This window comes from Taeniopygia guttata, chromosome 6 (assembly GCF_048771995.1).
Source record: "Taeniopygia guttata chromosome 6, bTaeGut7.mat, whole genome shotgun sequence".
Classification (NCBI taxonomy): Eukaryota; Metazoa; Chordata; class Aves; order Passeriformes; family Estrildidae; genus Taeniopygia; species Taeniopygia guttata.
In genome coordinates, this window is record NC_133031.1 from 25,203,863 (window position 1) to 25,218,680 (window position 14,818).

General features: G+C 46.1%; 1 protein-coding gene across 5 annotated transcripts in view; it reads right to left on the reverse strand.

Annotated features, from left to right (window-relative positions):
- SH3PXD2A (SH3 and PX domains 2A) overlaps nt 1–14,818 on the reverse strand; it is a 245,885-nt gene that overhangs the window by 162,537 nt on the left and 68,530 nt on the right. For all 5 annotated transcript variants that reach the window (XM_041717165.2, XM_041717164.2, XM_012574636.5 and 2 more), the window contains exon 3: nt 14,537–14,612. In XM_041717165.2, the coding sequence (XP_041573099.2) occupies nt 14,537–14,612 (76 nt within the window). The remainder of the gene's footprint in view (nt 1–14,536; nt 14,613–14,818) is intronic.

Consider the following 14,818-nt stretch of genomic DNA (forward strand, 5'->3'; position numbering starts at 1 on the left):
CTGCACCGCCAGATTAGAAACACATGGAGCATGTGAGCCCCGGGGGACAGCAACCATTCCAAGCCACAGAGGAGAGCAAAAAAAAGACATAAGTGTGGAAGGGACAGTCTGACAGCCCCTTCATCATGTGCTGGCATTGAGATGGACCCAAAGACTCCCAGAAAGGGACACAAACACCTGCACTGGCTACTCTGCAGCACCACAAGAACCTGAGTGTGGCTTGTGGGGCTGAGGAAGCCAAGAGAAGCTGCCGGAAACAAGCTACGTGCAAGGACAGAAGCAAGAGACAGAAGTTAATGAGACTGAAGAGGATTATCCCCTCTCCCCAAGGGTCCATGGGTAAATACAGGTTTTCCTGCAAGCCTGCTGCCACTTGGGGTGATAGCTTTCCTTCCATTGTATTAAAATAGCTAACCAATTTGAAACAGAAGTCAAATTTCCAAACACACGCACAAACACACACCAGGAACACACTGACACTTCACAAACAGGAGTCAGGGTCAGATGACACTTGGGCTCTTCTGAAAATTTCCTGCTGGAGCCTTTCACACTGTAAAACTACTCTGCAATAATTTGAACACTCCAGGCGGAAAAGCCAGCTGCTTCCCTAGGGCAGCCTGAGACCTGCTCTTGAGATCTTTCACTTGCTCACCCAAAATAATCATGTTCTTGGGGAGGATGATTTCACTGCCTTCTCCAAGATCCAGAAAAAGACCAGTTTGTGACTCCCATATGCCAGTGGGAGGTTCCCTGCCTGCACTAGCCTCTGACTGCATGAAGCTCTGTTTTCTGAGCCTGAGAGCATTGCTTTGAAGGAGGACAGAATGGGAATCAATGTACTATAAATCACTTGGGAAGAGAAGTACTTGGCTCTACGGACACCCTCAGTCCTACACCCATACTCTTCTAGTGGTACCAATGTCAAGAGAAACTGAGCCTTTGGCAGCCAATCTAAAACAGACTCCTGTGGGAAACAGCTGGATTCTGCCAGGGTGAGGGACTGGGCTCTCACCACTTCCATCTCTTCAAAATCCTACTGCAAAACCCACAGGCCGCCAAATGCCTCAGTGCTCTAATGCCCAAGTCCTTACTCCCTCCTTGCACCCACCACCCTCCCATCCTCTGAGGCTGCAGCAGTGAACCCTCCTCTCTTTGTTACACTAGTGCATATAGCAGCAGCCAAGAAACAGCTTTTCCTTTGCAAAGGAAACAATTCACCATAATGTAGTAATTTCGCTCTCTGGTAATTAAAAAGCTTAAGCTCCAACTCACACTTCCAAGCATTTGCTCAGATGGGAGAAAAACTAACAAAAACAGTCAGAGGCATCACCAGAACCACCCCTGTGAAAGGTCTAATTCCCTATATTGCTTTAATTAAAAGTGGATGAATAGCAATCTCTCAGCCCAGGGACCTTTAAGAGAAATAAAGTCAATCTATAGGCTTATGAAAATAAAACTCAAGGAGGATGGAAACAAACACAAAAATCCTGCCAGTTTTAGGGCTTACCAGAGGATTATAACATCTGGACTCTCTTTTCAAGGGGAGGTGAACTGAGAAATGGATGGTGTAGAGAGGACACAACCACCCCTTGAAGTAAGTATCATGCACAGGGAGCTGTTGATGGGAGAAGAGGAGCAGAAAGCTACAGAAAGGCAACAGCCTTGCCCACACATTTCTGTCTTCATGGCTGCCTGGAGGAACACTCCTATCTGCTGACACCACAGAAAAAAGGGATCTAGTTTAATTGCAAAAAAACAAAAGTGGGCCCAGGGGAGAAAATCAAAATAGATGATGAGTACAGTCGACCTCCAGTGAAAGAGAGAACAAATTGTGAGGAATAATCTAATCATAAAAGCTAAGTATTTATCATCACTCTTACAGCAAGAGACCACCCTGCTCCAGAGGACCTCTGCAAACAAATGTGAGCAAGGAAGCTTTTAACACAGCAACACCACCAGTCAGGGCATAGGTAGCTACAGAAGGACTTTACTGCTGCAGTATTTGAGTGCTATATAATGTCTTATGGATTTATTATTCTGTTACACAGGGAGACATGGCAATTCTTGTTTGTCTCGCTTCTTCCCCAGTACAATATGTGCAGAGAGCCTGGGGGTAGATTTGAACCCCATTTGCTCTACTTGAGTCCCCAGATCTTCTATTTCCTATTTGTAAAGAACTTCTGGCAGTGGGGAAAACTAGTGACACATCTTGGGCAGAATTAATAACTAAATACGGGCTTAGCTGGTGATTCCCAAGTTCACACCCTGTAGTAGTGGGGCAGAGAGAAATTGAAACCAAGCCCCAAAAGTGGTCACACATGCCCAGGAAATGCTGCATGGTAGTTGGTGCTGGATGGCATCTTGGGCTTTGCTGCAGCAGTGTTGACACACACTTGTGCACACCATGAACCAAACTCAATTGCTTTTCCACTTGGGCCAGAGAAAATTAAAACCTTCTGAAAGCTTCTTTGTCTTAGAAAGAAAGCAAGTTTACTTTTCTTAGCTTTATTACAACTTAGCCTTTTTATCAGTTTGATTTCATTCTTAAGTCATTTTAAACCCTAGTATCATATAATCTGGCAGCTACAGTGATGGGTTTTACACAGAAAAACATAAGGAAAAGGTTTTCAAAAGCACTCAGACCTGCTGTGACTGCTCCTCCTGAAGTCAACAGTAAATCCAATGATACCACTGGGAGCAGAGGTCAAGGCTGAGCAGGCTTGACACTACAGAAACTTATGGGTGGGATTTTCAATCTCTTCAAACCCCATTACTAATAACACAGTATATTAAAAGTAAAGAGCTAAGTTGTGACCCTGAAAATATTTACATATGTGCCTAGCTCACAGATTGTAAGTAATTATGGGAGGCCTGATTTCTCTCACTTTCTTTAATGAAAGCCAGGAATAAGGGCCCAGATGCGTGGAAAACCTTGGCTCATGGAGAGGGTCAGTTACAATGATTTTGGTGGAATTACTCATGCTCTGCAGAGACTTTGAGCACAGGCATGCACACAGCAAGACTTAGAAACACCATGATCTTCCTAAACCCTCAGCCTCACACTGACATGCAAACACACCAAACGTGAGACGGGACTTTTTTGGGCTGTGATGGTGCTGGATAACAGCATTAAAATCCACTATCTCTTAATTGACTGTAGCAAAACTTGGACCAGAAAATGAAGGCTAGTCAAGAAAAATTGGAGGGGTGTGTATGTTTTATTATTTGTGCAGATCTGACATTGTGACATGAACTAACCTAACTTCAAAGGATGAAACATCGTTATTACAAAGCAATGCATTGAGTATAACCATTTCCAGGCTATTATGCAAGCCCAACTGAAATAATATTGTGGGTACAGGATTATTCTTGTTCTCTATTAATCCAAGAGGAAGAGTGGTGTGACTTATTTTCTCATCCTGACAAATCATCTCAAGACACTGCTGAATCAGACATGTTTGCAGCTTAAGAGGAAATAAGTAAAAATGTTCAGCTTCTATTACTAAGTTTGAAGATTCATTTACAGGAATGTAAAACTAAACCTCATTTAAATCCCCTCGTTGTTCACCATGTAAATCCTTAGATTGTGTAGCTACACTGGAATGAGAGAAAAAAAAATAAAAGCTTTAGAGGAGGTGACCTTCCCAGCTATTCGTTTCCAGGCAGTTTCACTCCCAGGCTCCTGCACAATACAGCAGTCTTCCCTGCAAACGTTTCAGGGGAAATGCTTCACTTGCATAAAGGCTGCAACTGTTCCCACTGAAGTGAAGCTGTAAAACTATTGCAGTTGAACCAAAACCTGATAACAGCTTAATGGCATAAAGCAATATTTGGACTAAATTGAGCCTGATCATATCACTCTAAAGTTCTTTTCCAAGTTAAAAGGTTTTTATTTATAGTTTTTACTTACACCCAAGAGACTTTGACATATTTTAACTAACCTGCCTTCCTTGTCTTCTTAACCTTGGTCCCTTTCCAAGAGAAAAGATGTCATTTGACCACGAACAGGCTTTGATTTCCAGCAGCAGAATTAACCCACAACAAATCCCTTGTGTTTATTCACTGAGTGACGGTGCATGTTCTGGGGAGTGAGCTTAGCCAGTATTTCCTTGATGAAAGGGGTGGAGGGCAACAGGCTGGAGTTACCTCTCCTACCACATCAACCACTTCCATGAAACAAATATCTGAATCTCACCTATTCCAACTCTTCTGGTTTCACAGACAGCTCTGAGAGAGCAGACTACAGCAAGACCCACCAGTGGACTGGTGTCACTCCTACTGAGATTCACTGAATCACATCACACACGTTGAGGTGCCATGCTGACAGTCACCTCAGGCTGCTGCACTGCAGAAACATGGCTTAGACTATGCAATCCTGGCTATAAACACAAACTGGACAAAACAAAATACACCACAGCCTTCCCTTCACCTGCTGGCTACACACAGGAGGGACTTCAGAAGTGCCCCAGTGGTCAGATACCACTGCAGCCACCACCACAGCCAAGGGGGGCTAAAGCAAAGACAACTCATCAGTATTTAAAGACCAAAGAGAGTTAATTCACCCTCTGACAGGAATGGAAAAAAAAATTTTTATCTAGGGTGAGGGAAAGACAATGAAAACAGGTATTACAGCAGGTTGAACAATGCCATGACCACAAGAAAAGCCTTTTCCTGTCTCTGAGGGTCTTTTTTTGACTTGTGTCCAAGGGTGTTTTCAATCAGTTCTAGAGATGTGCCTCCAATGTGCCTCTGAGTGCCTCCTCTGCTCACAACGTGGCTCATGTCTGCTTCAGACCTGGCTGGTGGTGGGCATGTGACGTGGGACAGCATCACACAAGATGCTGCAGTCTCCAGATCCTGGACACCTCAACTGCCTGCAGCAGCATTACCCTGGAATGCTTTGTGCCTTCATTTCCCAAACACCCTTTCCATGGCTCAGCTCTCTGGGAAGGAGCAGGGGTACCGGTTACCTCACCAGCAGAGGTATCTCACTACCTTGGCTTTGTTAGACTTTGTTAGACCAAGAAATGGGAAAAGAGGCCCAAGGTAGGTGATTCAAGCAAGCTCTTAGTGGTCCAGCAGCACATCCTGGCTGTGGGAGGCAGCAGGGAGCTGATGGGTCAAGCAGGGCAGTATCACACTCCAGCAGAGCAGCTTTTGCTTGGCAGACAGTGTCCTCCTTCCAGCTGCAGGCAGCCCACTGGTGGCTCCCCCAGCCCCTGTCACCATGTGCCAGAGCCAGCAGCAAGCAACCCCTTCTTCTCCCAGACCCTGAAAGAAGACGGTGGCTGGGGCATTGTGCAAGAGTAAATATTTATGTAGCCAGGGCTTTCCTTCCCCTGCCTTGTATTTTCTCCCCTTCTTAAAATGTCACAGATCAGCTGTTTCCATAATTGTGCAGGAAATGAGTTCCCTGCTGGCTGGCAGCTTAACACTCACATGTGCTGGGTCTACTGTAGCTGCACCACTCACCTCTGCTGCTGGCCCCTGCGTCCACCCAGAATCTTTGGAGGATATGGCCAGAGGGGAAATGGGACAGTCCGGGATGTGGCCACAGAGCTGCCTGTGACTGTGGCAGTCCTTCTCACAGGAGCTTAGAGGAACCCCTATTCCCTGGTCCACGGGTCAGATCAGGATCCCGGGAGACCCGACACTCTGTTTATGCTGCTTCAGAGCAAACATCCAAACCAGACTATCAGAGTTTCCTGCCTGCACACAGCGGCGAGTGCACTCAGGAAATTCAGGCACATTTCAAGCTTGCGACTTCTTCTTTGTTCTTCAGACAAAGCCTCGTTCACTGGAGATGTTGCTAAAAGGATTATTATCTGTAAAAGACTTCTTTTCCCAAGAGGAAATCTGCTAAACACACAAATCTGCATTTGCTGTGTTTCGTAGGAGGCGGGATTAATACAGGAACATTCTTCCTTCTGCTCTCCACATCTAACGATTTAAATAGACCAGCCATGACGACACTGCCCACTGGGAATAGGCCCAAATGCCTTTCTCCTGTACTCCAGTCTGATGGATTTACTCCTTGCCCAAGACAATACCAAAGTACCCAGCATTTGGTGAGAAGAGTTGGAAGAATTTGGTGGGAATCACATCTAACAGTGCATTCAGTGAAAAAGTGAAGTGTGTCCACCAGCCAGAGCACCAGTAAAATCCCATCATGGGCAAGCCAGATTGTAAATGTTTTGCTTATTCTGGGTCAGCCCTGTGCTGTTCAGAGCCCTGAATACAAAAAGCACCCTGCAAGCTTGAACTTGCCGATACTTAGGATGTAAAAGCAGAAGGAATGTAATTTTCTGCCATTTATTTAGAGGTGGCAAAACCCTGATAGAAAACGACATGGTGCAAGTGCTTAACTTCAGACCTACGGAAATTTGAGGGAAACATTCATTACCTCAATCCTGCGTACAAGCCTGGGGCCTGTATTAGCACCTCTCTGAATGGAAGAAGCTCAAGACGATTGAATTTCCCACTTCTAGGATTTACTTTCCTCATCTACCTACCCCTGGTTTCCTCTTTCTTATTCTCACATTATTTCCTTCTCTCTACCTCAGCTTTCCCTTTCAATGGGCCTAAACTCTAAAAAGAAACCCCACAGGGGAGTAGACATGGCCATGGGTTATTTCATTATAAGTGAAAATAGATTAACTTTGGCAAATCCTTGCCTGCAGTATCCGCTCACTCTGCTCCCGAGTATAAAGATCCCCTTATGAGTAACGACAATGCTCATGGGAGCCTGGAAAAAGCTGCATTGTGGAGCAGGGAGGTCTGCAAAAACACCACACCAGAGAAGATCACCACCTGAACAGCTCAATAGATAGAGAAAATAAAGCAGAAGGAATCAAGCAGCAAATTCCCAGGTCCATTGTTTCCAATCTACAGGAAAAAAAAATAATCACAACCTATTTTAAGCATGTGAGTATATAAATAAATCAGCTGGCCCAGCCAAAAGGCAAAGTGGGCTGAAAACAGATTCAAACATAGGTCTAGACTATTACTTAGTTGTGAATCTCAGCTGGGCTCTTCTCTCCTGTATTGCCTAGGCAACTTAAATTCGAACACAACAAAGACAAGATTAGGTAGATAAGTAATATCCAGAGGGAATTTCTAGAGCCTGTGGGGCTGCAAAGCCATCTGAGTCCCTGGCAAGCTTGACTACTGTGTTAAAAAGCACTTTCATTGTATGGGCCATTTGTTGATGGATTGTGGGAAAAAGTCAGATTTCAGACCAGAGAGGAAGACAAGCAAGCCCTTATATAAAGTCACCCTCTCCCCAGTCTGTGGGTTGAATGCAGAATGCTCTCAGACTTGCTACATACCACCCACTTTAGATTACAGACTTGCAGAGTTATTTTTAAAAAGTAATTATAGTAGTAGAGGGCACACTCATATGGAACGGCTGCCTGAGGAAATGACGAGCCCAATGCAGCTCAAACTGCTTTTCAAGTCTATAATCATGTTTATTTATTGCCTTTTAAAACAAGAATCAAAATCCAACTAATTTCTGAGTAAAAATGTCTGTAGATTTCCCCAAGGAGTCCAGGCAGCTAGACTATAGTGAAAACCCTCCCTGGTCTTTCAGTCTTGCATCCAGAACTACAAAAAAAAAAAAAAAAAAAAAAAAAAAAAAAAAAAAAACCCACAAACCACCCCCCTCCCCAAATCCCCCCCCCCAAAAAAAAACCCCACCCCCATTAGCTCTGACTTCAAGGAATCCCAGACCCAAATCCATTTTCATTCTTTGTTTTCCCTAGAAACTGTAGCTTGATCATTACAAAATCCTCATGAGGAGATTCAAGTAGTCTAATGAGAGGCACATCATGTTTTGCATATGCTGATTTATGCCCAGAGGAGTTTTTGGTTGAGCAAAACATGAGTTCTTAATCTGTGTGAGAAGAGTGGGTTTACAAGCCCCAGAAAAGGATTCCGTAGCTCTTTTCTATTCCAGCCCTTCATTTCAACTATCAGCTGGTGGATTTTGGACTTGTATGCTGAGAAGGGACTCAGAAGAGACTGAGAGAAGAGCACCGGGTACTTGGGCAGATACCAGCATTATTTTTTTCCACTTTTTCTTCCTTTTGCAATGGAATCAGACCCTTGATTCATGCCCAATTAATGCTCAAAGACCTTCAGAAAGCCCAACTCGGCATGCAAAGCCAGCAACCCCCTGCACTCCAGTCTGGGGCACTCCTTACAGCTCCCTCCTCAGTGGGCAGCTCTGCCTTTTCCACAGCTTTTTCAATAGGCAGCAGCCTTAGGGCATCCTATGACCTCATACTTCACGACTTGTCTTTCAACCAGAAAACACTTAAACCCTAAAAATATCTCCACAGAGCCTAAAGAAAAGAATACGCCTGTTCCCCTCAAAACCATCAATCCTCTCGCCGCCCGGCTGAGGAACAGCCGCTTCCTCCCGGCAGCCCCTGCTTTCCCTTCAAGACCAGAGCCGACAGGAAATCCATTCTCCTCTTGTGAGAGACAGGAGATGGATTTTCCACAATAGCTCTCCTAGCAAGGCAGAAAATAGAAAGACACAATAGAAACTGTGAATTCAAACAATAGGAGCTGCTGAAGGGCAGCTCACCAGAAGCACAGCATCACCCAAGCCCTAAATAAGCTGGAGTGGAAAGAAGCCAAGGACCTGTTAGCTGTCTTGCTAACACAATATCCAGGCTCAAAAGTAAGTTGGTTTTAAACCTGGAAGCACTCTCCCCTTTCAGAGAACAGGCAGGAAAACTTAAAATATGTATATTAAAATGAAACTGCACTGCATTATGGAATGGCCCTCAAAGAGATTTCCATAGCTCTTCAAGCCCACAGCATTTCACACCACAGTGCCATGGGTCACCTCTGCACCCTCTGGCAGCTCCTCAGAGATGGGGACAGGAGACTGTAATGCTGCCTTATTGCAGGTGGTGAAAGGGGATGGCGGCAGAGCCCCTCTTCTGGGAGTTTGTTGCCTCATATTCAGAAAAGCACAGTAGAAAATCTCATTTATTGATGTTACACAGGTAAGCCTCAGCAAACCAGACATCTGAGACTCTGTAGTGTACGAGTGTGTATGCTTATCATGCCTGTAAGACTGCCCCTGCATATTAAAGGAACACAGTTTCAAATAACTTAATTCATATTTTAATCTAAAACATAAGATGTGCGTTGATAAAGAGAATTTTATCTGATCCCTCTTGAGTTTTTAATCTTTATGCTACTTTTTGACTGGTTTTGAACTGCTGCAACGCTGTTCATTTCTGAGTAGGTCAGAGATAAAATTCTGAGGAATTCAAAATTACTCAAAAAAAAAAAAGTTTAAATCACTTTTTAATAACTTGCTGCCCTGGCTCAGACTGATGAAGGACAGAATAAAGAAAAATTAAAAACAAATCTGAAATTTGCACATAAGATACAGCTAAGAATTAGGACAAGGAATGCATTTCCTCTTAAATGCTCTGTTAGCAACCAGCTCTCCAAGGGAGAAAACAGCCTGCAATATCCCTAAAAGTTCTAAAGCTCCTCCTCGGCCAGCGTGTAACTTACAGTATCATCCCACTGCCTCCCAAGGTGGGCAGAATAAATGCTGAAAGCACTTTCCATGCACTGTACCCTGCTGAAATACAGCACCTTTGACAAAATCACACATGGCCAAATCCTAATTTCGCTGCTGCTGGTCCTGGTTTACACAGGTAGAACACGAATGGCTGGATCCGAGGGTCCCTGGGGTGCTGGCTGTGTGAGGATGAACCCATCATCTCTGCTCCACATACGATCCCTCAACAAAACTCTGCTTCTCCTCCAGCCCGGAGCAAAACAAAAGGCAAAAAGATGGAATATACAAAGGTGAGTGGAAAAAAAAACCAAAAAAACCAACCCTGCTCTCATCACAGTGGACAAAACTCTGCTGTTGCAAACCTACCGAGTCCCTTTTCCGCAGCTTCGTCTTACCCAAATTCAGCGCTGGAAAGGGGAGGGAAAAAAACAAAACCAAACCCAACACCTCAAACCGAAACCAAGAAGCAGACATAAGCACCTGGGATGCAGCTCATCGGCAGATCTCCTTGCCCACTGCAGGCCGGGAGCGGCAGAAGCGGAGGTGAGAAGGTCCCAGCCGGCATTGGCGAGAGGCCGCTCCCCATCCTCGCCGCGCCCGGGGCGGCTCCCGGCGGCCCCGCAGGTGCCGGGGCGGCGCTGCCGGCCGGCCGCTCCCTGCACAGCCCTCCTGACTCACACACCGCCCTGCCTCGCTGGGGATCGCCCCTCCGGCTCCCCTCGGCTGCGGGAACAGCCTCCAGCACACCTGCCTGCGAGACGCCGGCGCTGCTCTGGGGAACCGGGAGCCTTGCCCAGAGATTAGGCAGCCGGGCAAAGCCCTCCGGGCAGGTGTCAGCTCATCCCGCTCCCACCCACTGTCCCCGGCAGGAGCAGAACACAAGGCTGAACCCGCACTGCCAGCAGGGATCTCTGCCGCCCTGAATTTGCTGCCTGTCCGTAAAACGCCCCAGCAGGCAGGCGGTGTGCTCTCACTACCCACGAAGGAGAAAGTCCCAGAGATCCCTCTGGGATGGTACCAGAGCGTTTCTCTTCTCGGGCGTAAAACAGGTCAGCAGGGCACAGCGAGGTGACAGCAGCTGGGTGACATCTCATCCCCCATGCTGGCATCCCTCCCAGTGCCCTGGGACACAGCCACCAAGCTACATTGGCAGCACACAGCTCAAAATGGATAATTTCCTCTTTCCTCATCCTAGTCAAGGGAGAAGGAAAACCTGAGTGGGAAAAAAATAGGAAGAGAGAAGGTGCCTCTCTGATAGAGGCTCCAAGCACAGGAGTCAGGGACTGGAGCCTTGCTCCTCCAGCTGCCTGACCAAGCTGGTAGGGCTGCCTGCACTGATCATCCCGCTCCCCTGGGATAGGACTCAGCTTCTCAAGAGTTAGGAAAACCAGGCACACAAAGCAGGCTCCTCAAACAGGATGTCTTCCTCTCCAGGCAGCATGGAAGTTGCAGAGCAGACACCCACTGAGGATTTTCCCCTTCTGGCACATTCTATGCAAAAACCTCCTGATTCTTCAGTGGGGGTCAAAAGTGGTTTGAAATCCAGCAGGGATCAAACTGGAATGTGTTAGAAGTGCAAGAGGCTGCCATCACCAATGGCCAGCCCTCCATGCCATGGCAAGCCCAAGCCTCTCTCCAAGGCAGGGATCTGCAGCCCAGCAGCCAGCATGACACAACCATTTCATGCCATGCAGTGTGTTTTCCCCAGGGCTGCACTTTGGAAGACACAGTGGAGCAAAAAGAGCTGACATCCCTCCAGCTTTGTCTCCAGATGGCCCTTCCACTTGGTGCCAAGAGAAATGAAAAACAATGCAAGCCCTGGAATCTTGGGTCAACCACTGCAAAACTGTTAATCCCAGAGTTGCATCGCCCTGTCTCTGCCATTTCATTTGCCACTGTGGTCTCCAAAAGCTCAGCAGATGAGTCCTCTCCTTCCAGTTCCTTCATTAATTACCTCAAGATCCCTGGAAAAGGGAGCCCAAATCCAGATCCCCTTCTTCTGCTGACACAGATGTAAAAGTACCTGACAGGGAGGGGAAAAAACTACTCATCCACACTCCAAAGATCGTTCTTCAGATATGCAGCAGGAGAGGTGATGGAGAAATCAATGTATTGCAAATGGGCTCAACCAACAGCCACACTGGTACATTCAAACAGCACTTTCCATCCATGTCTTCTTAGAGCAACTAACTGTCTTTGCTCTACAGCGGGTTTTTTTCAGCAAATTTTATTCTGACTTTTCCACAGTCTCCCTCCAAAGAAAAAAATTCCTACCACCAGCTACAAAAATGCTCTCTGGCCAATCCACAGAGTTTCTAATGCAGTTTTCTTTTGCACAACCCCTCCCAGTGCAGGATTTTCCAATATTAATAAGATCAGAGAGAAGAATGAAAAAAATCATGGGAAGAAGATAAAATGAGGAAAGGAGACAAAAATATCACTTTTGCTTCTCAGTGTGGTTAAAAAAAAATCACAAAAAACTGAAGGCAAGGAGGTCACTCTTAAAAAGTAAAACAAAACTACAAAATTGTCCACAGGACATTTTCTACAGGACTACCTGGCACTGTTTATAATTTCTTTGCACCTCTTCATGGCACTGAAAGCCACAGAGTTCTTATTTGTGTAAGGGAGAAGTGAGGGTAAATATATTTGAAGAAAGAAATTAATGAAAATAAGACAAAGGTGGCTGGAGGAAAGATGAACCACACTTTCCTGCTGCTTAACTCAGTATGGTCTCTCCTTAGGGGGCAAGGCTGTGAACCCCATTACATTTTCCTTGGTTTTCCAGGTAAAAGGTTTCCAGCACAGTCAAGCACTAATTATTATTTCAGGAGAGCACCAACAAACAGGAGTTCCAGGATGGAATATGCCAACTTCCTAAGCCAGAGCTGATGGGGAGATTTGTCCTACCCTGCAAGTGGCACAGCAAACCCTGGGCATTCAGAACACAGCATGCAGAGCCACTCCAGCTTGGCTGCATCAGGCCCACAACAAGCAAGCAGGACCATAACATCTTCATAAAGTAGGATTTAAGTACAAACATCTGCCTTGCCATTTTTTAATTAAAGGAGTTCATAGCTAGACATTCGTTTCCGTAATCCATGGCTCCAGCTGCAGAAATGCCATGCGTATTCTAATTTTGGCAGCTAGTTTATTTAAAAGAGTTTGACATTGTTTGACATTTAGCTGAGTCACCTTGTTCCTGGGTAAAGCAACAAGGACTGTTCAGCAGTTCAACAAGAAAGAGACAGAGATTCAATATCAAAAGTAGAACATATATCACAGAAATTTTAAATTAAATACAGCTGAGGTCTATTCTGTTCTGGCAGCTTCTCTCTTTGGGACACTAAGTCAACAGAAACGTTTTCCAGATATAACTCTTCCCCTCAGGGACATGTGGCACTACCATCTCCCTCATATTCCTGGAGGGTGGGAAGGGTAGGAAGTGTTGTAATGGGCATATGGGGTTTATCTCACCCTCTGCAAATATCACACACACGTGTATCAGGACATCCAATCACCAAGATCTGCACAAAGGCTGAGGAGCAGCCACCTGCAGTCAGCCAACATTCTTCTAGGAGAAAATAAAACAGGCCAGTGACAGTCAGTATAGGAGGAACAAATGCTACCTGCAGACATGATTTTCCTACAGCACCTCATGTGAAGCCATCTGCACTCCTGTACAGTGCTTTCAAGGACCTCAAAATGCTTTCCAGTAAGAAAAGCAGGCCAGCAGTATCCATTCTCATCACAAAGAGGTTTCATAAGGTGATTTGGCTATGAGTTTGTTGGTGGTACAGCTACAAAGAGAGCCCGCTCTCAGACTTTTCTCCTCATCCCAGATAGGAAATGGATGGCAACACCACCTTCCTCTGGCTACAGAGTCTGGATGCAGCACAGAACACTGCAGAGAGCAAACCCTGAGCCTGGGGCTGCCTTCCACAAGGTCTATGGAGGCCGTCAAGACACTGCCAGGCAGCTGTGCTGCCCTGCTGTGGCTCTGATGCTGGTATTGTGTATTTGTGCTGCTGGTTTTTAAGTCCCTACACCCCAATTACCTTGGAGCTGTGCTCACCACACATCTGGAGCAACTGCTTTGCCTGCAAATAGCGTTAGAGACATGCTCCTGCATGCTCCTGGAGAGCATCCCAGCTTCTCTTCACAGAGCTTAAGGGAAGAGCTGGGATCTCCTTTTTATAGCAAGAGACAGAAGAGACCTTTTAACAGGCTGAAAATACTCCATTTATCCTGGTAGGTACTGCAGCGAGCCAAACTTAAAGCCAACAGCCAGAATCATGCAGTCAGACAACAGGGAGCTGGCCAGAGCCTGCACTGCCAAGAGCACACTGTGGTCTGGCTCATCTCCCCCATGCCATCCCTGCAGCTGCTGCTGGAAGAAGCTACGTAGAAGTGTGTGCTGTTACCCTGAGGACAGGATATCCATCGTGTTCACACCTTCTACGAAAGGTGTCACACGGACAGTGGCTCAGAAAAGATAAGCAAATATCTTTTTAGCCAGCATTGGAGAAATCCCTATTTGCATTTAACCTTCCTTCAGTTTCCTTTCTATCACAGGGGCAATTCCAGTTATTCATTCCTTATTGTACAGTAACAGTGTCTGCAGAGCTAGAGCATCCAGAAATGACAAAGACTGACTCTGGTCCCTAGCGGTCTCGCTGGAGCTGGTGCCTGGTTGCACCCCAAAGACACAGCCCCCCAGAAGCCATCAAATCCCTTTGTGTAACAGGGCATGAGCCAACCTGAATCTGAACAGCTGATGAAAGATCCCCTGAGGGCCCTAAACACCATGCCAGCTATTTTAGGAGGAGGTGCAAATCTGGTAGCATGAGGCTGGGTGTATGAGCTCCCAGAGAAAAGGCATTTATAAGAATGGTCACAAAAAGTACCAGAGACAGTAGCTGGGGAATTGCAGCCTCCAGCTGCTCTCAGCCATTTTATTTAGGGCTTTCCCCACAGCATTACCTGGTAGAAAAGGAATGATTCTTTGCTTGGGATCCTTCTGGCCTCCTTCAATAGGGAACTTGTCCAGAAGCTGCATCTGCAAAGGAAGCATAACAAACATCTTAGAGGGAAATATGGACCATTTGCATAGGGACCAAGGGACCTCTTGGTTTGTGTGTAGTTTAAGACAAAAGCAACTGCAGGAATTACTTGTCTTGTTGGAGGGAAGCCTGTACTTAAAAAAGGTATGATAAGTTCACTCCAAGAAAGGGAGGGCAAGTTTCTGGCAGCACAAAGGAGCTG